Source organism: Ambystoma mexicanum, chromosome 6p, assembly GCF_040938575.1.
Source record: "Ambystoma mexicanum isolate Mex_15411 chromosome 6p, UKY_AmexF1_1, whole genome shotgun sequence".
Classification (NCBI taxonomy): domain Eukaryota; kingdom Metazoa; phylum Chordata; class Amphibia; order Caudata; family Ambystomatidae; genus Ambystoma; species Ambystoma mexicanum.
The window spans coordinates 1,265,598,501-1,265,626,432 of NC_090935.1; the positions used below are offsets into that span (position 1 = coordinate 1,265,598,501).

The 27,932-nt window shown below is 42.0% G+C and overlaps 1 protein-coding gene across 5 annotated transcripts in view; it reads left to right on the top strand.

Annotated features, from left to right (window-relative positions):
- Window positions 1–27,932, top strand: part of KDM4C (lysine demethylase 4C) — a 3,084,728-nt gene that overhangs the window by 199,624 nt on the left and 2,857,172 nt on the right. For 3 of the 5 annotated variants that reach the window (XM_069625930.1, XM_069625928.1, XM_069625929.1), the window contains one exon: window positions 4,226–4,401. In XM_069625930.1, the coding sequence (XP_069482031.1) occupies window positions 4,226–4,401 (176 nt within the window). Of the gene's footprint in view, window positions 1–1,505; window positions 1,579–4,225; window positions 4,402–27,932 lie in introns of all 5 variants that reach the window. The other 2 variants (XM_069625931.1, XM_069625932.1) reach the window with 1 other exon arrangement.

The following is a 27,932-nucleotide window of genomic DNA, read 5'->3' on the forward strand; positions in this document are numbered from 1 at the left end:
GGCCAATCAATGCAGCGTTGGGCAGGGCAAACGAGGCACTCCAGTGCCTATGATGGCAGTGGCTATTCAAGATTTGTGTCCTCTTCCTGCAACTAGAACCAAATGCCTGGATCTGCAATCACAACATCATCCCTATCAACCGAACAGGGTTTTCGTTAAAATATGAACACTATAGATAACCCTGGGAACGATTATTCAGCAGGCTTGGAGCACTTGGAAATGTGTATTTTGTCGACTTTAGTTCGGCATTTGACACGGTCAAGAGAGGGCATCTTTGGTGTAAACTCTAGAATTAGAATATGCCTGTTGGGCTGCTGAGAATAAATATGGCTCTACATTCCCTTGCCAAAGTGAGTTAGGTAGAGCTGTGACTGATTAGATACCAACCTATAATGGGCTTAGGCATGGATGTATACTGGCAGCCACTCTTGTCAACCTTTGTCTGATTTGCCCACTTCTCTATCTTCTCCCAATATTTTTCCTCCAAAGCGAGAGGAATCCCTTATCAATTGGTTGGGATATGCAGACAATCGAGTCCCCCTGGACAGTACGCCTAAGGGGCTCCAAGTGCAACTTAACCTCCTAAATGTTTATGCTAAGGTGAAAGGGTTGAAAATTAATATAGATAAGACCAAGATCATGGATTATCTTCGAAGCCGGTATCATAAGACCAACGGCTTTAGATGGACACTAAATTAGAAACTTATAGAAGTGGCTTCTCAATTTAAATATCTTGGTATCGTCATTGACGACAAATTGAGCTGTATCCTGCAATTGTCAAAAACACAACTGATGGTTGGCCGGCAAATTGGAGCCCTTTGAGCCTTTTCTTACAAACGTGGTGGCTTTTCTTTGCATTCTATACTGAGTCTACAAGACTAGAATACTTCCCATCATTACTTATGGTGCAGAAAAATGGGCCTGGTAAAAGAGCTAGATTTATTCAAGTATAAATGCCTAAAAACTCTCCTTAGGCTACCAGCCTGCATAACAATTGAATATTAGTATTCATTAATATCTGCAGGGCAAGTGCAACTTTAATAGCGCACCACCTTAAATATTTTTGGAAATGTCTATACTCTATAAATGCTTCTTTGCTATCATGAATTGTTTGTAGCCACATGCCTGCTCTGATTTCCTCAGAGGTAGTGTAATTAATTCCATATTCAGCACAACTACAAACTTCCGACCCCGTTTGATGACAAATAGCACTTGGGTTCATTACCATTGCCACGAAAATCTCACATGGAAAATATTACAATCATACAGTCATACAGTGAGGTTAATAGTGCCTTATTCATACATTATCGACTTAAGCGAACTAAGCTTCCACCATACATTTTTTCTTTCCCAAACAATAAAATACCTTAGGAATATGAAAAATAAGTGCATTTAAGTAATGAATGATTGGTAAACATATTTCCAACTGGGAGTACATGGTTTAAGTGAGATCCAACTGACCATTTTCCTAAATCTGAAGAGGGTAATTATTTGTATCCCTACAGGTGATCTAACTGGACTCTGCTACAAAATATAAAGGCGCCACATTAAAAGGGAAGCCGAATCCGAAACATACAGGTAACCCCTGTGTTTATAGACGTTACATGCAAAAAAATGCTAATAAGTTGTAATTTAAGACCTGAGCAGAGAAGATTCGTTCTTTCTTACTGCCAATTGCGTGATACAAATTAGCTCCTGAAGAGTGTTGGGCGTTTGTATAAGCCCGAAAAATGGCATGCAGAGCAAAAAGGCAAATAATGAAGCATTGCCTGTCGACACACATTTTCTAATTCAATCCCAGTCAGAGTATAAGTGAAATGTATTTGTTGCATGTCAGGACAATTGTATTGTAATAGAGAAATGAGAGTCACAAGGTGGTTGAGTCATGCACTTTTAGTGCTGGTGAAGTGAATTTGGTTTTTAATTGAGTATTTTTGTACTTTTATATTAAAGATAGTCAAAATGGATTTTAATTGTTTGAAGAAGCGTGGTTACTCCTCTATTAAGAATCAAGAATGATACTCCAACCATTTTATTAAGATTGCACACTAGCAATGACCTGTTATCTTGAACTGGCATTATGGGTAAAGCCAAAGTAAGTGTTTAACGTTGTTATGAAGTCGCCACACAGGGGGGGCATGCAACTAGGAAAACCCAGCGACAGACTTCATTGGCGTCTGCAGCATCGAGCTATAGACTACAACGCTAATAAGGCGTGGCGGCGTTCCTTCATGCTGTGCTCTGCGCGCATCCAGCACTAAATACTTGCTTCCTTCAGTTTGAAGCTGCTACTCAAAGCAGTGTTTATTCCCGTCCCGAGCAGCGTTACTTCGATTTGTATTTCCTGATTTATCAGGACCTTGGCGTGTGTTTTCGACTTGTCCTCATCTATACCCTGAACTGAGTTTATGTTTTGGTTTCATTTTTGCAAACCTGCACGGCTTTTTCAGCGGATTGTTTCCTGGATCCTTCTTACCTGTCATTCTCAGACTTTTTCCCGCTCTCCACTGGCTTCTGTCACAGATCTCCTTGGATGTATGACTGTTGAACTGAACTCCTTATCTGCATGTTATGGACTATGTACAGACTTCACCTTACATTCTGGTGACGGATTGGACTTCATCAGCAACTTTGCCTCTACTTTCTCATTTCATTAAGCTGCTGTCCTTGTGCTGCCTGGGTAGGATCGCTCGGAGTGCTTTCTTTTCTTTTCCCTTTGTTGGGAACGGTGTAGTAGCCTCCATGTCTCCAACAGGTAAGTAAGTACCAAGCAAGTTAAGTACATAGGACACTAAAACACTGGCACATCCACCCCAGCCAGCATCCAGGTCTAACTGACATTTCTCAGAACTCACACCAGTCACTAGCCCAACATTTCTAGTGACATCACTACATTCCACTCACCTACCCATGCATCCTTGATACAATCAGAACCCAAGCTACAACAAATGGGTTACCTGGCCTATGGACTATGTGATTTTCGATTAGCAGGCAGTAAAAGTAGTGACAGCAGGTAAGACATAAACCACCGTCTGGAGGGAGAAGAGGTGCTAAAAATATATTATACATTTTAGTCTCTGTTTTTTCTTGCAGTCTCAGGAGGTCTAATTTTGGGCCCATCTTCCCCTCTGCCTTAACCCTGTCCACAGATTGTGTATAAAATCTGTGTGGTTGGTTGGGGATGAAGGTCTGTCGCCATTCAGGAATTTCTCATGGCTTCACGACAAACGTGGAGATGCTGGCCTGCCTGTATGGGCATACTTTCTTGATATGGTATGGAATAAAGGTCAAAGCCAAATGGAGTGTTTTAAGTGGGGATACTGGTTTTATGGGCACAGTCACAGCATTGACATGTATTTTTGCAGTGGCATGACATCATTACTGGCATTATGCGCAAAGTCGAACTGAGTATCCTTGCATGGGGGTATCGGCATATATGGGCACATTCAGCATGAAAATGTCATTTTACACTGGCGGAATACTGGCATATGTTGTGTGCAAAGGCATCATAAAAATGTTCTAGCAAATGCTTCTGCGTGGACTTTACACACCTTTTGTGGGTCGGGCCTTGCTTGCCAAGGTTTGTCTCTTGCAGAGGTGTCCGAGAAATATTTGCGCCCCTCCAATGAAATAATTCATCAGCCACCACCGAATGATGGTGCCCTATCAGGATCACTTGCCTCACTCGGCACCAAAAAGCTGCTTCTGCCATTAGGCATATTTTCAAGATAGTTTAAACTACCTGGTAATTACATTTTTCGTTGCCTGTATGGTTTTTAGAATATTTTTAACTTAGTGTTGACATTGGTACTACATGTTGTTTCTTTGGTCGAAGGAGCGTTTTAGCAGATGGCTACCCAGCAGAAGTGTATATGTTGACAGCATAGGACTATATTGACCTTTCCTCCTACTGCTTTTGTGTTTTGTGTAGTCCTTAATCTTTTTATCTGCCCTCTTAAGTGGCCTCCTTGTGTTAGTAATGTTCAGATGATATGACCCTCTTTTGAATGTCTTGGATTGAATTCAATCAGAACTACAATCAGCGAGACAAATGCTTGAGTTGTAAACCGGGCGCCAAAGCAAAGTTGATATGTGCTTGTAAGTAGGTAATCCTGTCCAGTATTCATTCTGCACTGTGCAAAAATACAAAATGAAACCTCGTTTTGTTTTTATTTTCCACACCATTTGATTTTGCCATGTTCCTTTTCTGTTTCCCCCTGTTTAGGTGATTCCCCCAAAGGGTTGGAAACCAAAAAGCCACTATGACGACATTGATGATCTCATCATTCCTTCTCCCATCCAGCAGATGGTGACTGGTCAGTCGGGACTTTTCACTCAATACAACATTCAAAAGAAGCCTGTGACCGTTCAGGAGTTCAGGAGACTGGCAAACAGTGACAAGTATGTGCAATAAGAGCGCTTCATTTTCTTATATTTCAAAACTAGCAATTTCCCTTCGTCCGGTATTTGACAATTATTTTCTTACTGAATATTTCACTTACAACTGCTAATTATAAAAAAGTAGGAGGCCTCTCATGTTCGGATATACATCTAGACATTTAGGCAAACACTAACTGGCACATTATGAATGATCCACAACATCATGAGTCGACTGCAATATGCTTTCTTGGGCATACTGATTGTTTCCTAACAAGGATGGGAAAAAAAGCACAGGAATCTGGGTGGTTCCCAGGTTTGTGTGCTTTTTTTGTCCTTACTGCAAAACAAGTGGTAATGGCTGCAGGCATGTACTTGCATGGTGGCAGATGTTACTATGAATCCCTATGGAAACGCATGGAGCGTATATTTCTGCATTGCATCATGAGGGGAATTATCCCAAAAATTGGACAAATCGTAAGAAACAGGTTGGGAGTATATGTCTGCCTCACTTTTACAGTGCTTCCCACTTAATGCCTTGTTTAAATAGAGGCATGCGCGTTTAGTGATTCTAGAATTATTTTTTAATGTTTACTGAGCACCTTCAACATTCAGGTCAAATAAGTCAACATTTGCTGTGTTTTCCATTGCTCGTGTTGTTGCTTAATCTGATTGATAAATGATTTACCAAAAGTATGCTTTGTAATAAGAACATGGTAGGTAAATCCAAAATTAATTGTTCTGCAAAAAATGCTAATTAGAAACCTTGCTAGTAGAGGGTGACAATTCCATTCCTTTGGTTCCACGTTGTAGTCTTTGCTGAAGAGGTTGGAGGACAAATTGCCAAACCTAGTTTACGGTTTTGTGTTTTAATGGTTATTCTAGTCATATTAGACCCATAGAAAATTGATTAGCCCCTTTTCAGTTGGCCATGATCTGGGATATCTTGGCAGAAGGCGATGATCCTTAAGTTGACAGTGGCTGTATTTGCATCTTGGATATAGTGAATTTGAACTGTGTACTCCTTGACCTGCTCTGTTTTATAAAGGCATCGAAGGTAGGAATGGGGGACTGAGAATGCTTGGGTGAGTCATACAGGTCAGAGAGGTCAGGGAGGGCACTGTGGGTCATTACATCCCTCCTTTAATGTTCACTCCATGCAGCTAGTTGGGAAGATATACTGAACCCTCCTAACGTAACTTAATTAGCAATGTAAGAAGAGAGTTTTGTCCTCCACCCTTTGATATGTAATGCCATGGAATGATATGACAGTGTAGCTGCATGTGCAAGGTGTGTTTTTAAATCTTGGTGTATTATACTGAAAACTCCTCCATCAATCTGCTTTTAGGGTAGCCGTTTGTAACCTCCCCTGGACAATATTGGATGGCTTTACTCAAAGTAGGTAGGGTAGAAAGGCAAAGTACCCGAGGTAACTCACTTGTGACCTTGCAGGTGTAGAACGGCCACATTTTAAAATCTTCATAACACTGATGAAAACCCTAGAAGATATTTCTCCTAAATATTCTGTGGGTTGTGTATTCCGTTTACTATTGTAACTACAGCCCTAACAAATATTTAGGAAATTTTTTATTTTTTTTATTTTGGAGTTTCAGCGGTAAGGCACCATGAAGTCCTCTAGAGGGACTTTTGAGACAACACTAAGGTCAAGTGCATCAAGCACCTTGAGTGGCTTACTATGAACCAAAGGTTTTTGTACAGTAATCTCGTCTGGCTATGTAATCGAAAAAGCTTACTTAGAAGTTTCTACAGTGGAAGTGTTACATCTGTTTTACACCTGAGCCAGTTCATTTAGTACTAGCACTACGCAGACAAATTACATATTTTGGAAAACTTAAGGTCAGGCCTAATTGATACTGTGTAAATGAGAACTACTGTTCCGTTTTGCATTTTTCTTTTTTTTAAACTGTTTTAAAAACTTAGCAGAAAATAAATCCGTTCGGGATTCATTTCTCCAGCACAATATGGCCAGTGTGCCCAATGCAAACAATCACATAAAAAAACACATTACATACTAATCACAGTCCAGCTCAGGTATATTCTATTGCCTCTTATCATGTAGCTCCACGCCACCCTCCTCATTCAACCGTATTTTAGCAGCCATATAAACTCGAAAATTGACACCAGATATTTTTAGGCCTACATCCAGTAGACCCATTGGAAACATACTTTTCCTCTCTATCATTGGTGTATACCAAATCTCTCAGCCATTCAACGTGTGTAGGGACAGTATTGGATTTTCAATGCCTCAATATACATTTCTTAGCCACTATACATGCTACAATCAAAGGTCTTGGAGTGATGATGGAGAATGTACCTATATCCCCTAATACATATTTAATCGGGACCAATCAGGGTGATTAACCCAGCAACATCCTGACAGAAACTTGTAATTTGCGGACATGACCAGAATGTAGGGTAAAGCCCAAAAATCAATAAAATAAAAGTAATTGACTGAGTCAATAAAAAGTGTATGGGAGCAAGAAAATCAAAAGTTTACCACAGCTGGAAACAATCCACAAGTCGTTCAAGGTATATCATTAAAATGGCTGCTTAAATAGTGAAGAATGGAGTGACATTTCAAACTTTGTTTCAGAATACTTTCGAGTTCATATTCGCTGATTGGTCAGCTTTGGTTGCTTCACAGGTGATTCTATACAATGCCTTGTCCTATTGGCCTATTCTATCCCTTGTGATCATTCTAATGAGTGCCTTATGATAATGACTTCATGGTAACTTTATGGTGGGATTATCTAGTTTCACAGGATTTTCATTGGACAGTAGAGCTGTTAAAATGTTTGATATCCAGCTTGACTTCTGATTGGTGTTGCCCCAGCCCTCCAGATAAAGTGCGTGTTGTGCCTTTTTTTGCATGTTTTATGGCCAATACGGATGATTCCATTTTCTACAGCATACCGTGGAGGCTTTATTTACTCATTAAAAAAACATACTTTCCACCACTAGATGGCACTGTAGTGTTTCTTTTGTCATCAGCAGCATAGCAAGCGAGCAACAAAATAAAGCATGCACCCTTTTAAAATGTGTTAATACCCATAACGTCTAAAAGCTTGATATGCTAAAAAGTAAAGTTTGCTTTGATGTCCTTAGTTAAATGTTCTTTAACTATACATAACACCACACTGGAGGTGAGTTTATGGCACAACTTAATTTTTTTTGTGCGTTTTTAAAGCGCTGAAAATAAAGTGGTAAAATCAGGATGTTTTGCCTTTTGCATCTTATAGTTTTCCATTCAGGATGTGGAAAATAAAGGTACAGTGATATTATTTTGGCACAAAATGCTGCTACAAGGATTTACATGTTGTCATGATTCTTTACTATGCAATTTGTTTATTTTGGAAGTAAACTCTATAGGACAGTATTATTGTAGGTCTTGACACCCAAAACTTAAGTTTTTGTTCCAAGTAAAACGCGGAAGAAGGTGGCCGTGCCCAAATTGAAAGAGCGGGTTAAAATCCCTGCTTCACTGTTTATCGTAAGTGTGTGATGCTGGGAAAATAATGTAATCTCACCCTTACTTCAGTTGCAAAAATTGGAGTGCTTATAAATGATTAAGTTTACACTCTTACAATAGGACAGTTTTAATAAGTGTAGGTACACATTGGTGTATCTTGGTGCTCCTCTGCTAGTGGCACCAATACTGGTGCACAGCACTGCATTATTGCTGCACTGGCCCTCCCCCATTCTTGTAACACTGGATTTGACAGGCAGACATAGTCTCACCAGCCAGTCAGTGCACCAGAGATTCTAGTATAGCGTACTGTGGTAGAACCAACATTACATTTTCTCCCCTGTTGCTCCCAGCCACTGAAGGTGCTTGGCCCGTCCAGAGTACCGCCCCACACTCTGCAATTTCCTGTTATGCTATGATATTGAGTCTTTCATTGCACACCATCTGCCATTTTCACACTTTCTTGGACCTTCAGGTTCTCCAAGAAGTGGGTGTTTCAGACTCAAAGGAGAGAGCAGTTAACTGATTGTAACATTGAGGCTGCACTAGAATAGTCTTATTACAATGTGTAATGAAGTTAGATGCCCCTACACAAGTATGTTTGCCGTTCCTCCACAGTCTCTGAAGTTAGTGCCTCTCCCAACATTTGAAGGGTAAGCCCCTGCCTAAATTTTAGCCCAGGTGCACCCCTGGATGTGTGCACTTGCATTTTGATAGGCAGAGAGGTGAGGGAGGCCTTTCCCTGAAACTGGCAGTGTTCAAGTTTTACTGTGTTTGTTCAGAAAAAAGAAAGTCTTCCATCACCTCTCTGCATATTGCGCTTTAAAATATACTATTCGATAGTTGGTCCCCACACCAGACCATGGGGGAGGTGGGTAGAACAGTGGGGGAAGAGCCTCCAAGTTTGCCCTGCCTATTTTCTGAAGTGGCCCGTCCCATCAGAACTTAATCCCCCCCCCCTCCTTTTGCCCCCCAAAATGTAGGTTTTGTTGGGGCCCTGCATGGGAGGGAGGTCAGATAGGTCTGCTTACTCTCACAATCCCCCCCCACCCACCTCTCAAAGTGCTGAAATAAAGGGGTGGGAGCCAACACATCTGCAATTATCCCTTTACTTGCTGCACCATAGCCCATTGCAAACCTGCTCTGTAATGTATAATTTATAAAGTTATGCTGGCTGTAATAAGACGTGTGTTTGCTGTTGGGCTATACCACGAGGTATGGGCCATTTCCCCATGCAGGGATGAACGGTTCCATTTGCCTGAACTGAATATATTTGCCAATAGCACATGCAGGGAGGTCATGCGCCACTGGCACATACAGAAAAGAGATTCTCAGTTAGCATGTGCAGAGAGGAGATATGCTGCTGCATTTGTACGGAGGCTATGCCAATAACACGTGGAAAGGGAGTATGTGTTCTTATATAGTACTTTTAGCCAAATTCCTTCAGCTTTTAAGCACTGTGGTAACAGTTATCCCAGTTCGAATGTTACTTTATTTATTATTACTTATTGCAGCAAAACGGAGCACAATGCCAGGGGAGCACTGTTAGACATTGTGGTGGGGGCAGGCGAGGACGTGTTCGAGTCAAGCTGAATAAGGAAAGGGGAGGGGGAAAATCGGGTCCATTTGGCCTCAGTACATTTTGTCCATTTCCACCACTGCTAGTAACTTGTGTGAACAGTAATTATTCATTATTGCATTTCTTGTAAGAAAGAAGCGACCCCTCTGCGGTCTTCCCTCTGCGCCACACCCATCAAGGCTGTGTCACGTAATTGGAACTTGGTAAGTGCAGGCCGCCCTCCTGCCCTGTATCATTCCACCCTTTCTTTGGATGCAACGTTAGCATGTGCTTTGCCAACATTAGCCTGTGCAGAAGGGTGCCCTGCCGTTAAGACTGACAGAGAGGAAATGTGCCATTATAGCATGGGCAGAGGAGATGCTACGTTGGCACTCGCAGAGAAGAAATGTCCCCATAGTACGTACTTAGTAAAGATGTGTCATTTGCACGTGCCATGGAACAGAAGTGCAATTAGCATGCAGAGCCGAGATGTTCCGTTAGCATGTGCAGAGACAGGATGTGGAGTTTGCACATGCTACCTGCACCATCCGTCGCTGCACAGGATGTGCAGTTAGTACATGCAGGGTTGGGATGTGCAGTTAGCATGTGCAGAGAGGGTGTGTCCCATTAGCATGTGCATAGAGAAGGCGTGTCGTTAGCATGCACATTTCCTCTGTGCACATGCGCGCAGTTAGCACGCATGTACAGAGAGCTGTCACACTCAGTGCTCCAGATAAGATTTTGAGGTGGGAGTATTTTATTCTCTATTTTTAAACTTTGAGAGTAAATGTGATTTTAAGAGTAAAAATTACTTTTCTCCTTCGCAAGAGAGTAAAATGTATGGGACATCCAGGCGAAGTGTGAAAAAACTGTATGGAAATCATTACTACGCGGCAGCTTTCTGCATTGTGACAGAATACACCTTTCATTATTTCTGGCCATTTGATCTCTCCTGTAAATATTTAAATGTTGAAATCACAAAAACCTAGCCAATTCTATAGTAAAGCATACATGAATTTGTATGTGTGTTTTGAGATTCGAAAGCAGAATTGTCTTTTGATGTTTAATGAAAGTCCTAATTTGCTGAAGCTATTACTACCTAATGGTAGGCCAATGTTATGATACAACAGTGTAGAGAGGCAAGGACTCCATGCTAAATTCTATATCTAATCTAGTGGTCCAATGGTTATTTATATAGCTCTTTTGGCAAAGCGCTGTACATAGAACATATTTATCACAATTCCCACCAAACCAAAGTTGGTACTCCTTTATCGACCTAAAAAGGATGAAAGGCTGAGTTGGACTTGGCGCGATGTGAACCCGCAACCCACAGATCACGCAGAGATTGCAGCAACGAGTGCTCAACCGGCTGAGCTATCTTATTGGCTAACGTTCTTCAGAGGTTGGTTAACTGACTATCGATTGAGGTATAATGATCACAGTACCTAGCTGTATGACAAACCATTCATGAAGCGCTACATAAAGTTAAATACCTATCTGGATTATCACAGGGACAGGTTTTGCTGAGTTTCTATTTCAATTACCAATGTAACTTTCATTTGTTTGTTTTTGAACAGCGCTTGCACTTTCTTCAGAGTCAGGTTTTGGATGTTTTATTTGTAGTCCTGAAGATTTGATTGGCTAGAACACCTGTGATCAGTGTAATGACAATTACTCACCCTTGAGCAAAGACTCTGCTGCCACTATTTATAGTAATGTACCCCATTGACTGCAAGGTTGAATGGATGTAAACTAGACTGTGCATAGTCATCAATTTACACACTGTTTTTATAATTAGACTGTAAATTGAATTTGAAGTGTAAAAATGATCTGACTCTGCATGATTATGCACACAGCACCGGAACTCTGAAAAACACAATTGTGCAATACTGGTTTGCTTCACTGGGAAAAAAAACATAACTTGTTATTAAAAAAAAAGAATCACAACTTAGTTTTCCATCTTATTAATTATACAATCCTAAAATTCTGGGAAAACATGCACAGTGCTTCTGAAGCTGAATGGAAAGAAACCATTCCTTTTATCCGTGTGCAGTTTATTTTTTTGAAAGGCTTGAGAAATACATCCATTTCAGAGGTGGCTTGCAATTACATCCATGTAGATAAAAATCACAAGAAGCCTTCTGGTTTCTGTCAAGTAACCTGATCTCTGCACTGCCCGCTGCTCTAAACCTGTGTGTAAATGTACCCAGGAAAATAATAAAGCTGGCATATTTACAAGATTTTCATGTGTAAAAAGGCCTGGTACTCACCTTATCTGGAGCCCTGGTCCCACTAGTATGTGCGCAGAGAAGATGCACCATTAGCAGATGAGAAGATATGTGCCAATAGCATGCGCAGAGAAAAAGATTTTAGGTCACTATGGGTAGAGTTATGTCCTGTCAACGTGTGCAAATATCAGGCTTGCTAAACAGAACGTGTTCCATCAATATATGAAAACAATGTCTTCCATTAGCATATGCATAGAGATGTGCTTTTAGCATGCGCACAGTGTAAAAGTGCAATTTACACATGCAAATGACACAAATTTGCTCTTCAAATGCTAACAGCACATCTTTGAAAATGCTGAAAGGAGATGTGCCTTTATCATCTGCACAGAGTACATGTCATACTCGTTAGTATGTGTCAAGAGGAGTGCGTAGCTAGCATGTTCAGGGAGGATATATGCCATTATCAAGTGGCGTGATGTGCTGTTACTATGTGCTCAGACAAGATGTGCCGTTTGCATGTGGAGTGAAGGGCTCTGCACAAGCCAGACAACACTTTTGGTCTACCGGTCTGATTTTATATATGCATTGGGTGTCTGTGTTCGATAAGTTTTACTCTCTTGCAGAGGAGAAAAACTAATTTTTAATCTCTTGAAATTGCATTTACTCTCCAATTTGAAAAATCATGCGTAAAATACTCCCACCCCAAAATCTTATCTGGAGCTCTGTGTAGCCCCTCTGTGTAGGCTGCTTCGGTCATTGGTGACTAATGGAAGTATGAGATGCGAACAGTGTGGCAACAAAAAGAATACTTCATATCCTTTCCCATGAGAGCTGTAAGGTTGGCACCATCTTACCCTTCTCACCCTTGTGACTGCTCAACGGGCAGTTAATGTTGCAACTTCTTATTGGAAACATGAATCCTTTCTATTTCCTTTCTCATGATGTGACTACATGACTTCATGAGGTATGTTTCTTGACCTCTTGCTCTGAGACCATGTGCAAAACTGTATTCAGTGAATGGGTGGGTGTGCATGGTCTGAACATACACATGCAGGGGTACTTTAATAAGTTGGTTTCAGCAATCTTAATTAACTACCTTTTTATGTTCTTGTTAAGAAATGCATATGTTAACTTAATGCTTTTGTTTGACACCTGAGTGAATAGTTTCCTACAGGGGGCAGTGTGTATCCTCTGAGTGACTTTGTCCTGTGCATGTCTCTGCACATCGCCTCGTTCCCATCAAACTGTCGCCTTGTAGTTCGTTTCTAAGAACAATTGGCAGAAACTTTAGTAGATATGGTTCATTTGTTATATATGTGGGATCTAGCTGCACCGTTCTATTCGTAAACAATCCCTGCATGACATTTTACAGCTTATCCTCACATGGTCTGCTCATAGTTGCAACATCTGATTGTCATGCTTCCTGGTTCTGTGTCTGAGCAAGAATTTCTCCTCATAATCCTGACCAATCGCAGCACAACTTTACAGCATGTTCAAGGCTGCTAAGCTGGTCAACGCGTTTCTCGTGTATGAACTGAAACTTAATGCATTTTAACTGTGTGGAATAATCCATGAGATTCTGAGGCTTACCAAAATCTAAATGGCGTATGAACTAACTTTATTTTGAGGCCTTCTCTGTGTTGATACTTGAAGGATATTAGTTATGTTTATGTTGTGTCTGCATCTGCTATCATTTGCTATATCTAATGAATGCTCACTATATTGCCTAAAATGCTCCCTATCTCTTGGGGCCTACTCTCTTGCCCATGTGTGTGTTTGTGCTGCATTGATTTTAAGTGTGTCTTTACTGGCTAGATCTGCCTGCCATCTTTCTACACATCTGAACTCTAAGTGTATATGTAGGATTTTTGCTGTCTGTTTACCTCTCATCGAAGGAATATGATGGAAATGTTAGTGTGTCAGACCTGGTGTCTGGGCCTAAGGCTTTCGGTGTGGCTTCAGACTCGGTGTTTTGTACATTTTCTTAGTTTCTATTTCCTCTCATGTATGGAACATCGGATGTTCATCCCAACAGTCCCCCCTTTTGTTCCTTCCGTAACGAATTCCCTCATTAACTACCTATCTCTTAGTTGCTGTTTGTGTGCCCAATCATGTTTGTCTTTTTGGACACATCTTGCTAATGTTTCTCAGATTTCCTCCCACTCTTGCGTAATCTCAGGGACTGCATCCTAAGAAACTGCAACCTCCATCTGCTGTGGGATCTACATAGCATAAGAGATAATTTTTTTAGATCTGGACGTGGTGCAAAAAGGGTTCCTGGTGGGCCTAATGGATGGTGTATTGGTACCATTCTTCGTTTGGGTTTTATCTCTACCTCCTCTGTTTGGGTGTTCTCATGTTTCCAAGGAGTAGTGGCATCCCCTACCTTAACTGCAGGTCATTTTATACCGTCTCCACGGGACACACAGAGTATCACGATTTGATAAATGCTCCAAATTACAATTAAGAAAATCGGGATGGGAAAGGATTATCCTGCACACATTCATTAACCAATTTGGCATCCAGGAGAATGTTTCTGTTAACCAATCATTTTCTTTTTTTAATTCCTCCTTCATCTTCCTACCCTATTTTTAGGTGGTGCAGAGCCTTTATTGCTTCTGAAAGTGTTCCATTATTGTGGTGTTTTGGGGGCACATGGCTACAGCTGTACTTCCGATCTTTGCATAGACTCCTCTGCCTTCAATTCCATGAGGAGGTAGAGTACCATGCGATTCTGCCATGTCATAATGCGGAGGGCCCGCATCTCTTCTCGCGCAGCGTTAAAACCATGCTCGGTGGCATCTGCAAGCTGGACCAGGTTCCAGCGCGGGATCTGGAGCCATTTGGCGTTCTTGGCTGCCTGTATTCCAGGGGCAAATAAAATCTCTGTTTTTGACAATAAGAGATATTGGGTCTGAATTTCTTCCAGGGCTTTGTCCACTTGTTTTCTGAAGTAATTGGATCTTCTTCTGTGTGAAAATGTCTGTGAGTCATTGTGTCTCTGCACTGTTGGGAGCATAGTAGGGCACTAGGGTTTATTTTTTGGGATCTATAGGTGCTCTTTGGGTTTTAAAAGTACTGGGGCGTGCAGCTTTATTATGGAGCGCACCCCGTTCCACGATGACGATAGATGGAAGTAGACATTAGTCCTGCATTGCCAGAAAAGGTCCATTATCATGGTGGTGCCATCTTGCAGTGCTGTCATGGTCAGAGGTTTGTTGCATTCTTTGTTCTGACCCATGAGCACACTTCCTTTGCCTCTGAAACATATTGAAGATCGAGTGAGTACCTCAGCTTTTATTGATTGTTCATGTTGTTGCAAACTCCTTAACTTATTGACTGCCAAATTTATCTGCATTTTCCATCTACATTGTTGATGTCTTCAGCATACCCTACCGGTACCTTTGCTTTAGATACTACTTGCCCCTTCACCCATTGTTAGTTCCAATATGTTGCACCTTTTATGTACATCTCGGCTTTTATTGCACATTTGTTATAATCTGTTCCTTTTTTCCCATCACATTAACTTTTGTTAGTTTCTTCAAGCCTTATTTGAACTGTGTGCCCCTGGAACTCCCCTTGCAACTTGCAGTGTATCAAATGTGCTAAGTACTGTGCCCCTAACACTCATATCTCTCGGGAATGAACAGTCTGGCGGTGCCAACCAAATGCGGGATAAACCCACACACATAACATGAATGATTATACTGGGCCCTGCCAATTCCTTTCATAGCACTGTACCAGATATTATTTTTTTCAGATTGAGGTTCATCTATAATATTGGCATTTATACTTGCTTCTTTTTGATTACTTCACACTCATTACAATTCCTATTTCTAATTCCTTTAGTGATTAGTTTCATAATAGAATAAGCAAAGAAGAGGGAAAAACAAACAACAAATCCCTATAAACAACTTTCATTCTATTGCCGTTTTGTTTTCTTGAGTCTCTAAAATCTGTGTTGACCTCTCAGGTTTTGTTTGCCCAAACAGTCACACTCGCCTGAAATAAGATTTCACAGCCTCTACTCAAATGTGGTTGTTGATGCTGGTTCCAGTGTCTGCTTCCCATTGGAGCTCTGTTGTCATGCTGATATGTTTTCTGACATCCGATAGGTGAACCCAAGCCTTGCGATTCATCAACTTTATAGTGATGGGTGTTGACAGAATGACCTCATGTGGACTGGTAAACTTGGACTGGTCCAATTTGTGATTGTGCTGTCGTGTGTAGACTTGATCCACTGGTTGTTTGTGTTGCTTGGGTTTGCTGGGTCCCTTTGATGTATCTTGGTTGTTGCCTGATTAGATACAACTTTGCACATGTTCACAGATTCCTAAGATATGCATTACATTCAGGCCCAAGGATGTCTGCGCTCCTGTGAGCATCGGTCAGTGTTCGTGTAGGAGCGACGGCGTGTGCATCCGCCTACCTGTCATCAGTGGTGCTCCTTGCTTGTCTGGTTGCGCACTGAAGAGTGCCAATGGCAGGCAGCAAAGCAAGTGCTTTTTTAATGTTGCACAGACTTTTGCTAACTTATTCATCTATAAGCAATTCAGTCTCTCAACAACACCATTAGCTTGTGATTGATACGCTGTGCATAGCTTGTTTAATTCTCAGTAATTTTGTAATCTCATTAAAGAACTCGTTTGCAAAATGAGGGCTGTGGTCGGACCTCAGGACAGTGCATATTCCTCACCTTGGAAATACCTCTCTGATCAAAAATGTTTCTGCAGATTTAGCATCAGCGTTTGTACATAGAACAGCCCCAATCCAGCGGGAAAATTGACATAAAATCACAATCATACACCTATATTTACTGCACCTGTTCTTCTTGTTGATAAAGTCGACATGGAGTCCCTTGAAGGGTCCTGATGGGTGGGGCAATGTTGGCCTTAATGTCTTCACGATGTATCCGGGGTTAAACATGTGGCACATGGTGCAATTTGCCACAAACTCATCCACGTGCTCTGCTAGGTTTGTCACAAACCATTCCTCACTGATGTCAGTAGCAATGTGCTGCTTAGGTCCATGTGTTGGGTGATGAAGTTGTTCCAATGCAACGTTTAGTAATTCTAGGGGCATCACTACTCTACCTATGCTGTTTTGTCTCCAGACCATATCTGTGGGTGACAATGTAAATCCTTGTTTCACCCATAATGCTTTCTCCTTAGCTGGTGCTTGTTCCTGCCACTCCGTAATTTGCACCCTGGACAATGAGATGTACAGTTCTGATAACTGTTCCTGTTGCACTGCTATTACAGGCATGGTGCTTTCCATTGGAAAGGGCATATAAGCTGCATGTTTCACGGCTGTGTCCGCAGCTGTTTCCGCATGAAATTGCGTCTTTTCCTTTGGTGTGCGCTGCACACTTCATGATGGCTACATGGAGTGAACCTTTCAATGCATCTATTAATTTGGCTAATAGTGGAGCGTGCTGAACAGGTGATCCATCTGATCTCCTGTACCCTCTCCTCTTCCATGTTGATAGACCTGAATGTACTGTGGATGTTACATATGCTGAATCTGTGTATATTGTGACGCTATCGTCAGATGAGTCTTCGAGTGCTTCTATAAGTGCAATGAGTTCTGCTGCTTGTGCTGAAAAATGGCAGGCATTACTGTCTGGTATTTTTCTTGCTGGTCTTTTGCATATCTCACTGCTACATCTGTTTGCCTTTGACCACTCTCTTGATTTGTCATTGATGCCCTGTTTACATAAAGTTCTTCTCCTGTTTCAACTGCATCTTCACTCACCCTGCTGTGGTTCTCTGGTTCCCTTCATCCACTGCATAGTTGTGTACCTGATCTTGTGGTTCAACAGGTTTCTCTACAACGATACTGGGTTTACAACGTGACATCTCACTATGTTGATAGTTGGGTTAGACAATATGACTTCATACCCAGATGCTCACTGTGTGGTCAGGCAAGGCATAAATTAGTTTACAAAAATTGATTAGCAGATTTTACTAATTAAAATTCTTTTGATTAGCAAATTAACTAATTTGATTAGCAATTTTGTACTAATATTGAATGTCACCAGAATTAGTTGTACCCCAAGATATAGAATTAGCAAGATGCAGAAATGATTTCTATGTACCTCCTGAAGTATAACATCAGTGCAATGTCTGTAAAATGTAAAGGTTCGCTGAATGAATGTGGCCAAACAAAGCTCTAAAAACATTTTTCAGTTCAAGGATGTGTTTTTCCAGGCAATAGTGACTGCAAAAAGCGAAGGGAGTAATCCATTGCAGTTGAACCTGTTTCTGAAAACCCACTCAGTCTACTTCAGCTCCCACTAAAATGGCCATGAAGACCTTTAGGGGGAGAATTACTGCTGACCAAATAAAATGTATTAATACAATCAACAGACCCTCCAGCTATAGATGCTTTAGAAGCCTGCAATCCTTGATTGCTTCCGCCATAGATGAAGTCTGATTTTCTGAAGGATTCTATATAGAAATCAGATAAACTCATTAAACTGTTAATTAGAAAATACATCTATTGCCCTTGCAGGCAAATGGTATACTAATTGATCTGCATTGAGAAGAAGAAATATTTCTAGGGCTTCCCTAAAGACCAAGCAGCCCGACTACGTCAGATTGTTGTAGGAAGTCTATTCCATACATTAGTGTACAATTCCCAGCAAAACATAGTTGGCTGTCAGCGCAGAATTAATGGTTACTAATGTTGAATAACTCATTGGCATGTATCTTCTCAACCCCCAATAAATGATGGATGGAGCCAATGTGTGCTCTGGGTCACTCCGCGTATTTCTACTTTTCTCCTACTCTTGGCATTGGGTTTCTTGGATCCTTGTTTCCTCGAGGCTGGAAGGTTGGGTATTGATTAAGTAGATTTTTTTAGCTGCTAGTAGGGAGGCAACCATGGGCGGGTCGGACTGGCCCATAGCATTGTCTCGGGCACCATTGAAAAAGTGGCTCATACTTGCAATGGAAATGAATTCCTTTTGTGACAGACTGTTTGAATAGTAGTGCAGGATGCGTTTTTACGGTGGGTGCTGGGTGTTAGAGAGCAGCTGCTCTCTAGCACCCAGCACCTGCCATAATTCTACGAGCAGCAGGCAGCGTTATTACGGCGGGTGCTGGTGTTAGCAAGTGGCTGAGAATAATATTTCTATTCGGGCGGGAGAAATATTATCATCAGCCACTTACACCCAGCACCCAACAGATTCATTGATGAAAAGGGCCCGGCTCCCCCACCCAAACCTCCCTAGCACTCTGACTCCCTCAGCCTTCTTACCTCTTCAAAGTTGAAGCCGGAGTGTGAGAGGGGGCGGAGATCCTCCTCTCACGTCAGGATGACGCCGCACCATTGATGCAATGTTTTGAGCCCAGCCCGGGAGCTTCTGCCTGCCTCACTTGCAGTGCACACTGTGCACAGAGGCAGGCAGTAAAGACACAATCTTTTTTTGTTTTGTTTGGAAAATATCCCAGTATTTGTGACATGATTATTAAAATACACAGCAAACCAGCATTATTATATCACAAATAGCGATGCGATACCGCTTATTTTATGCCTTGTCAGGGTAGACTTGTTTCTCACTAATATAGTGAAAACTTCATGTTAAACATGTATATTTATTGGGCATCCCATTGTGATGGTGGTAGATTTCTGAATTGCAATTGCGGTGGCTGCTAGAGCCTGTTTGAATGGGAAATGTCCTTGCTTGATTGGGGCCCTAGAACCTACTGTTGTAAGCTAAGGACTTGTGTTTCTGGGATGATGTCTGTGTTAGGACTGCAGACATTACCTGTCCATTTGCAAGTGAAAACAAATAACATTGTTGTAGTCTGGTGTTACGAACACTGGAGCATTGCTTATGACTGCTTTCAAATCATCATAACATACTGTTCTTTCTTTCTGTCCATTGGAGGGGTCCTTCCTTTTTCTGCGCATCTTTGAGTGCTTGTAGCAGGGGCCTGACCTATGTGGAATAATCAAAAATCCCTAGAATCATAGCCCTAGAAATTGCTCCGTCTCTTTTACTGTGTTGCGCTGTGGGGTGTTTCTGACTGCAGTAGTTCTGTCTGGTGTCACTTTTCTCCCTGCTGCTCATAGTATCTGCCCTATGTACATAACTTTATTTTGGCAATACAGTCATTTCTCTTTATCTACCTTGTATACTTTGTCTGCAAGGAGTTGTAGGAGTTTGATGGTATCTTCTCTTCACTGCTCTTCTGTGGTGCTGCAAACTAGTAAATCATCTACATACTGCAGCACTGTACTTGGCATCTGCATGTTCCCTATGTCCTTGGTTTCCTAGGTCCATCTGGAGGACCCTGTTGAAGGCACTAGGGGACTCGCAGTACGCCTGTGGTAACCGAATATATTGGTACCCCTGGCTGTTGTCGGAAAACATGGTACGGTATTGAGAATGTGGGTGTAAGGGCACAGAGAAAATGCATTTTTAGGTCCATCACTGTAAAATGTGTGGCATCTGCGGAAATCTTGCAGAGTATTGAAGCTGGGTTGGGCACTAGTGAATACTCTGCTTCCACTATATTGATAAGAGGTCTGAGATATTGTATGTATCGCCAAAATGAGCCTTTTGCTTAGTTAACTGGGTATATCGCTGTGTTACTTGGTATTGTAGATGGTACTATGATGCCTTGCTTAATCAATGTTGTAATGGTATATATTCCCTCATCTGCTTCTCTGGATAGTGGATATTGTGTTACTCTGCTGAGTATTGCACCTGATTTTAGTTTGATCTTCACTGTCCCTATGCTGTTCAATAACCCTGCATCAGGGGTGGGGGGGGGGGTTGTCTGTCTATAGTCGACTGGGCACTGTTGCCAAGTCCTCATTCAGTCGTGTTGGTTGTGCTGTTGCAACTAGTATTGTCGGTGTACCTCTGTGTTGTGCTACCATGTGGCATGTTAGGCACATTTTAAACCATATTTTCCCTTCTGATTCCATGTTTACGAATAACTGTTCTTCAGTTATTTCTCTCAATGCTATTGTGGGGCCTATGTAAAGTACTGTGCACCGTTCTATTCCCTCATCTGTAACTGTTAAAATGATGGCATCTCTTCTGGTAACTACTGCATTGATGTGTAAAGTGAACATTGTTCCTGGATCCCTTTCTTGCGGGACTACGGGTCTGAAAAGGAATTCTGCTGGCAAGCGGAATATCATGTTTTGTACTCCTGGGAGCCAGCCAATCAGGACAGTCACTGCATACATGAACATTGGTTCATACAATGGTAGTCCTCGAATTGCATTAGTACTGCATTGTGCTCGAACTACTGGGGCTACTCTTATGTAATGCATGCATTGTGTAGAGCATACTATTCCTTTGTCTGTTAATGAAATTGTCATATTTAGTTTACTCAATAGGTCTCTGCCCAGTCAGTTTACTGGTGTCTCAGTACTGTACAATAATGGTGCTAACATCTCTTGTGTACCTATAGCAATGGGTACATCTTTTGAGACAGGAACCTTTTGTTATAGCCCCAGAGAATCCCTGCATGTCTATATACATTCATTGGTCAAAGGAAACCATCCTTCATCTACCCAAGACATAGTAGCTCCTGTATCTACCATGAAGGTGAACATCCTATCTCCTATCTTCACTCCCACTTTAGGTTACTTTTCTGGGTCCAGGGTGACAGATAGGACTGGACATGTCAGGGCTTGTTGTGAGCTGTCCTATTGTGAATACATGTTTGTCCCTGTGAGCGGGAATGCTCCTGTGTAATGCGTCGCTGTCACTCGCTGCAGTGAGTTCTGCTGTCATGGTGGTCTGATTGCTGGGGAAGGTGCCTGCTGTGTAGTATTCTGTGCAATATTTGTGTTTGGGTACTGTAAGGACAGTCCCTGCATGGGGGCTAATTGCCTGCTGTGGGCCATTATATTGTGGCTATGCTGGTGCCCTTTCGGATGATTCATAGGCTGCATACTGGTTTGGGGGCGCACCTGGGTAATGTTGCGTGGGTTGTCTGCTTCTGAAATCTCGTGATGCATTTCAGACTTTTCTACATGTCCAACATGCCCTCCGATTCTTGGTCTCAAACCTCCAAATTCTCCCCTTGCCCTCTTCGGGAGTTTCCTCTTGCTCCTTGTACCCCTGCCATGTTTCTTGTATCGTTGCCCATATTACCTGTTCTCCCTGGCTGGGGTTCCTGATCTTGTTGCTCATTTGTAGCATTTGTGAATACTGCATCTTCCATACTTACCTTTGCTAGCTTTTTCTGCATTAAGTGTGCTTCCACTCACTCCACTTGTTCTTCGTTGTCTCTCTCTTTCGCACGCTTGCAAAAATGTACTGTATGCCTGCATTTCACCCCATGCTTTCGCTTCAATGCCCACTATTTTATCTAGCTCCATTTGTACTTCTGTTGAACGACCTCTGCGTAACACGTGGTAAAATATTGGTATGGTTTTATGCCATGCTTTGCCTCTTTCTTCCCTCCACATTTCCTGAATCGTATAATGCAGGGTCTTCAGCTTGCATGGTGCGTGCCTTGATTGATCCTATGTCAGGTTTGTCCAGGTACACTCTTCTCAGAGCAGCCTATACAGGAGCTCAACAGTTATTAAATGGAGCACGATGATGTGTGTAGGTTTTCACTCCTGGGCACCCTCCCTTTTCCCAAATAGTGTTTGTCTGTTCACCTAGTATGCTGGCAAGTAAACTCTTCATGTCTCCCCCTGTTAATGTGACTTCTGCTGTTTGCTTTTTGAGTGCATATATTCACTTACCTGCTCCTGTTGTAACAGTGAGAGGTTTTTTTATCAAATTGTGTTGTCCATATTTGGCCTAGGTACGTATTGTGACCTTCCTACGCCCTTCAGTATTAATCGGAATTGGGTCCCCTTTTCCCCCATGCTGTATACTTTTGCCCTTTTCTTCCCTCTTGCCACGACTATGGATGAGGGGCAGGGCCCAAGCTGCTCCCCCCATGGTGTTCATGCTCTCTGCTCAATCTGTTTCCCAGTCTTCCTCCTGATTCTTGTCATTTTCTGTTGCTGCTGAATCATAATCGAAGATTTGTCTATCCTGCCCTCTACGCGATCTGCTTTCCTCGCTTCTCCCTTCTGACTGCATGTCGTCCTCTGTTTCTATTTTCACATCCTTAATCACTGCTCTAATCATTTTCAACAATACTTTCCCCTGCTGTCCATGTATCAGCATTACCCGCTGGCTTGGTCCCTCTCGTTCTCGTCTTAGTTACCCTCTGAAGCTCCTCCTCTGTTTTCTGAATAGATACTTCTAAGTCCCTATGCGCTTTATTTTCTAGCTACGTTATAATAGAGTCTCGGGTTCTATTACTCCCAGCTGCACCCCATGAACCCACTGGTTCTGCTTGGGGTTTATACCAGGGATTGGTATATCCCGCGCCAGGTTTTACAGGATGCATTCCAACTGTGGGTGACACTGTCGGCTGCGCAGGCGCTGAACTGGTGCTTTCTCAGGAAGGGGGCGGGGCTGACGACTGTCCCATTTCATGCTTGTGCTGTCTCTGGATAATGGAGGGGTGAAGGCTACAACATGTGTTATCCCTTCTGCCCCCCCCTCTAATTCCCCATCTACCAAGTTGTACAGCTTCCAGGGCTCTAATATGCTCTGTCTCCTTTTCAGCTTTTTATCTTTGTAAGTTGATAACAAATGCGTGTACATGTGCTCAAAAATGCCCCTACACGTGTGTGCCTTCTGCTGGCCATGGTGTGAAAATTTCCTCCACTGTCCCTTCTGCCCACTCTTAAATTATACTTAATTATCTTATCCCTGTATGTCACAGTGACGTACTGACCAACAACTTAACTAATACAATAAAACAAAATACCACTAAACAACGGAAAAGATGTCATGAGGGTGTCCCCTACGGTGCACTGCCCCCAGAGTTGCCACAAATCTAGAAAAACGTAATTCACAGTGCGTCTTCGCACCACAACAAATAATTCAGTAAAGCTTCTCCCAATGTATTCTTCTAAGCCAGGCTCTATGCCCCCTCTCTGTACTCATACCAAACTACTCTTGCCTCTGATCAAATACCTCCTTTCCGATCTACACATTATACATCATAGTCAAGAATTCAACGCTTAAATACACAATGTTTTATCTTTCCCTTTTTTGTGGGGCGGAGGGATATAGTCTTTGCTAGTGCGGGACTTTCCACTTCTATTTAAGCAGCGCTGCCCTCCCTCCCTCTGCGAGGGGCGTTGCACTTCAATATCCACAATTCTCTACTAAAGTGATGTTACTGCTTCCCCCACGGAAGCTCTCTTCTATTACTACTCAAATCAAGACACAAAATGTTTACACCATGTGATTTGCTCGCCACGCACTCCACTCTCATTCCAGTACTCATTCTCCCATCTGTTGTTCTTGTGTCAGGTGAATTTAGTTTTGTACGTTCTTCCGAGGTCTTCCGATGCCATCTCTCCCCTGTAAGGAACCCATGGTGGCAACAGTAAAGACAGACACAATTGATCACAGTTCAAGGGTGTTTATTAAACTGAATATGCAGGTTGGAAAAACGTCTAATCTAAACTTATAGAAGGTATTTCTTTCCTTAGCTCCGGTTCCTTGGGTGTTTTTGTTTTTTTTCATTTCACAATTTTTCAACCTCTTTCCCTTAAGATGTTGGGACTTGCTATATCTTCTGCACATTTTGTTTTTCCCTGAAATGGGTTTGCGAGAAAGTGGTTTTATATTTCCTTTGTCCAGAAGGATGGTAATTTATTAGGATTTTTAATTCCTGCAATCCAGGGTTTGGCATTTCTGGGGAGAGGAAGGGATGATTTGTTGGAGGCTCCCTTCTGGGTTTTTAGTGGTCTTCTCCGTGGGGAGCTCCATAGGTTCTCATATGAGTCCCCAGAATTTCTCCTTGCCATATACCTCTTGAAATGGGAGAAAAGTTGAGCACAGCACATTTTGGCTAATTTCCACAAGATATAAGGGTGAAGATCTCTATACCCTGCTTTTTATGGGGAACTACATAGATGGCGGAGGTGGTAGAAGAACCCATCTGTAAGTCTAGAGAGATTACAATTTTATCTCTCCCCGGGATTTGATAATCATAGGGACATCAGAGGTAATAGCTGTTTCTCTCTACTGCGTTCCGTTCAGGGGAAATCGCCCGTGGCCTTTAAGGGTGAAAAGTGACCCCATTCTCAAGGTGGAGTCTCTGTGAGGCCGATCTATTTCCTCAGGGCTGGTTCTCTGAAGATTCTGGTATTCATTCTGGTAGGGTCCCCAATTCGTTTCAATTAAGTCAGATCCTACTCCCGACACAGAACTCATGGTGGCAATAGTAATGACAGGCACAAGTGATCACAGTTCAAGGGTGTTTATTAAGCTGAATATGCAGGTTGGAAAAACGCCTAATCTAAACCTTAAATCTAAGATGGGAGCAAGCTTCGACCATTAAATGAAAATAAGGATGTCCTAGTTGTGTCTTGTCAAATCAAAAGGGCCTATACAAAAGGAAAAAAAAAAGATAGTTGCCAAATCTTAAAACTAAATACAAAAAGAGTGTGGGATAGGATTCATAAGAAAGAAAGAAGTGCTGACAAATAATATGTCAGGATGCAGTAGCCGGGGCCTCCCTTCCCCATGTTTTGAGCACGGGACAAGGTAGGATCTGAGCACAACACACTCGAGCTTTCCCAGCACGAGACAACTGTTCCATTCTCATCTATCAGGACCGTCGATGGTCAAGTCTCTTTTCACTTAAGTCTCTTGCCTTCCAGGAGCTGATGTATTAAAAAATAACAAAAGTTCCTTTTTAAATGGACGTTGGGGGTGACTTATCCCCCCCCTGCATCCCCCTCTACTGGGCTCAGATCCGCAAACAGTTCCTAGCGATATCCGGCCCTTCTGTGGTTAACTCTGTCTCCCAAGGATGGACTCAAAATAACAAGCAAAAGTTCCTTTCGGATTGCACTTGGGATGATGATTTGTCACCCCTGATTCCCCCTCTGTCGGGCTCAGACCCACCTTGAATCTCAGCCTCCCTCTGTCTGGTTCACTTTGACTTATATTCAAAAAGATTTCTCGGTTGCATTCAATGAGGTGCTGGCTTTTCCAACCCCTGGATCCCTCTCTGCCGGACTCAGACCCTTCTCGAATGTTGGCCTCCTTCCGGCGGGTTCACTATGGCTTTCCTTGCATTCACCAGTCTTAATGTCTTTAAACAGTTTACCTTGGACATCCCTCTGTCTGGTTCACCTCTGGCAACACACTGTTCATCGGTAGTTTAGGCTTCGCCCCTTTCCATCGGCATCCATCCGTTGTGTTCACTCTTGCCAACTTTATCCTTTCTTACAAGTAGGGATTCACTTCCCTTAGCTTTTCAACTTCTGCCGGCCAAAGACTTTCGACTGTACAGAGGATTTTGCTAGACCCCTGTATGACCACTTTGACCTTTTCCTTGCCACTCCCCTAGGGCCTTCTGGTATGTATAGTTAAACACTGGATTAACCAGAGTGTCTCGAGTGAGCACCCACATGGTGCCGAGCCCCTCTGCAGCTGGCTTTCCCTCAATGTTAACAGTTCTTTAACACAACAAAGTAACACAATTAAGAAAATAGTTAATAAGAATTGGGAAATATTGTCCCAGGATCCAACACTCTCTAAATTGTTTCCGTCAACACTGTTGTTCGCATACAATAAAAGCAGATCATTGAAGGATCATTTGATCAAATCTGATTTCAGCCAGAAACATTGCCTAATGAAAGAACAATTCAGGGGCATTTACCCTGTAATAATTGCAGTTCATGCCATAACGTTATGAAAGGAAATTTCATCAATCACCCACGCAGTGGACAAAAGATCTTCTTGAGGCACACTTCTACCTGTGACATGACGAATTTTACATATGGTATCAAATGCCAGTGTGGTTTATATTATGTTGGGCTAACAAGCAGGAAAGTAAAAACGCGATGGGGCGAACATGAATCAAATATTCGGAACCACACAACCAAATCCCCAGTAGCTCAACATTTTGATGCCGCAAAACACACGATTGCGCAAATTCAGTTTGTTATTCTTGAACATGTGAAGTTACCAAGAAGAGGAGGTAACATAACCAAACTATTACAACAGAGACATTTTTTGGATTGAGAAGCTCAACACAATGAATCCTAGAGGGATGAATCTAGAGTGGGACTTAAATTGCTATCTATAGACACGATTGTAACAGATGGACTGAATTATACAACAGATACAATATGTGATGAATTTAGACACCAACAGTATCACAAGTCAAGAGTTAGCTAATTTTCGAAATTTATAAATCTGGTGATTGTATTGGTGAATGTCCTATCTATGTAAGAGATAAGTGTCTCATTCGCAATCATGCATATAGGTGTGAAAAGTAACAAATGTACATTTAGAAACCTAGAATAGAACTACACGTATATCTAGGATAATTGCAATGTACAGCAAAATAGCGTCAGAGGACGAGAGTTATTAATTTGGGATTTGAATTGCGGAGAGATTAATCCATTAGCAATTTAAACAATCTTCGCTCTGAAGTAATATATACGCATCATATTTGATGATTACATAAGGATCAATTAATTCCAGGAGAATCACCCTTAAAATTACACACAATGAGGTGTTTGATAAATTACATCTTGAATTCATATATCCCCCACATCAAAATCAATGTAGGTATTCTCCTACTATTCTCGCTCTTATGGGCGTATAAACTAGTATACAACAAGCATTTTGTTCATCAGGGTTCTCCCAAGATGGCACTCAAACTAGCACACAAGAGCTTCTGACTAGAGATGAGAGTTACGATCTTGCTCGGTTGCTCAGTGACACGGTCCACAACACTGCAGCAACGAGGAACGCTAGCCGCAGCAGCACACAGACCAGGAACGTCCAGACATTGTAAGGTACGCACTTTCGCAGGAAGCTGCGATCGTACTAACCAAATATAATAGTTTAGATAAGCCAGCACATCATAACATCTTTTTCTGTGACTATAGGTTCACGGAAATTATGAATTAGGAAATATCAGTGACAACAAGCACGTCTTTAGCTGTGACTGCATGAAGTAATGATTCATAATTGAAATTGAGCACGAATAAACAACAGAGTTTAACATGACATATTTTGTCTATATGTTTCCAGATAAGGTAAAAAGTTAAGTTGTCCGTTATCTAAAGTTGCCCTCGCATTTGCCTCCTAGGAGCATACCAATACCGATGTACACATTACCAGATTGACCAGGCACTACGATTAATACCAGCAATACTCGCTTACCGGTGAGTCGTACTTCCCTATACTCATTGACTACAAAAG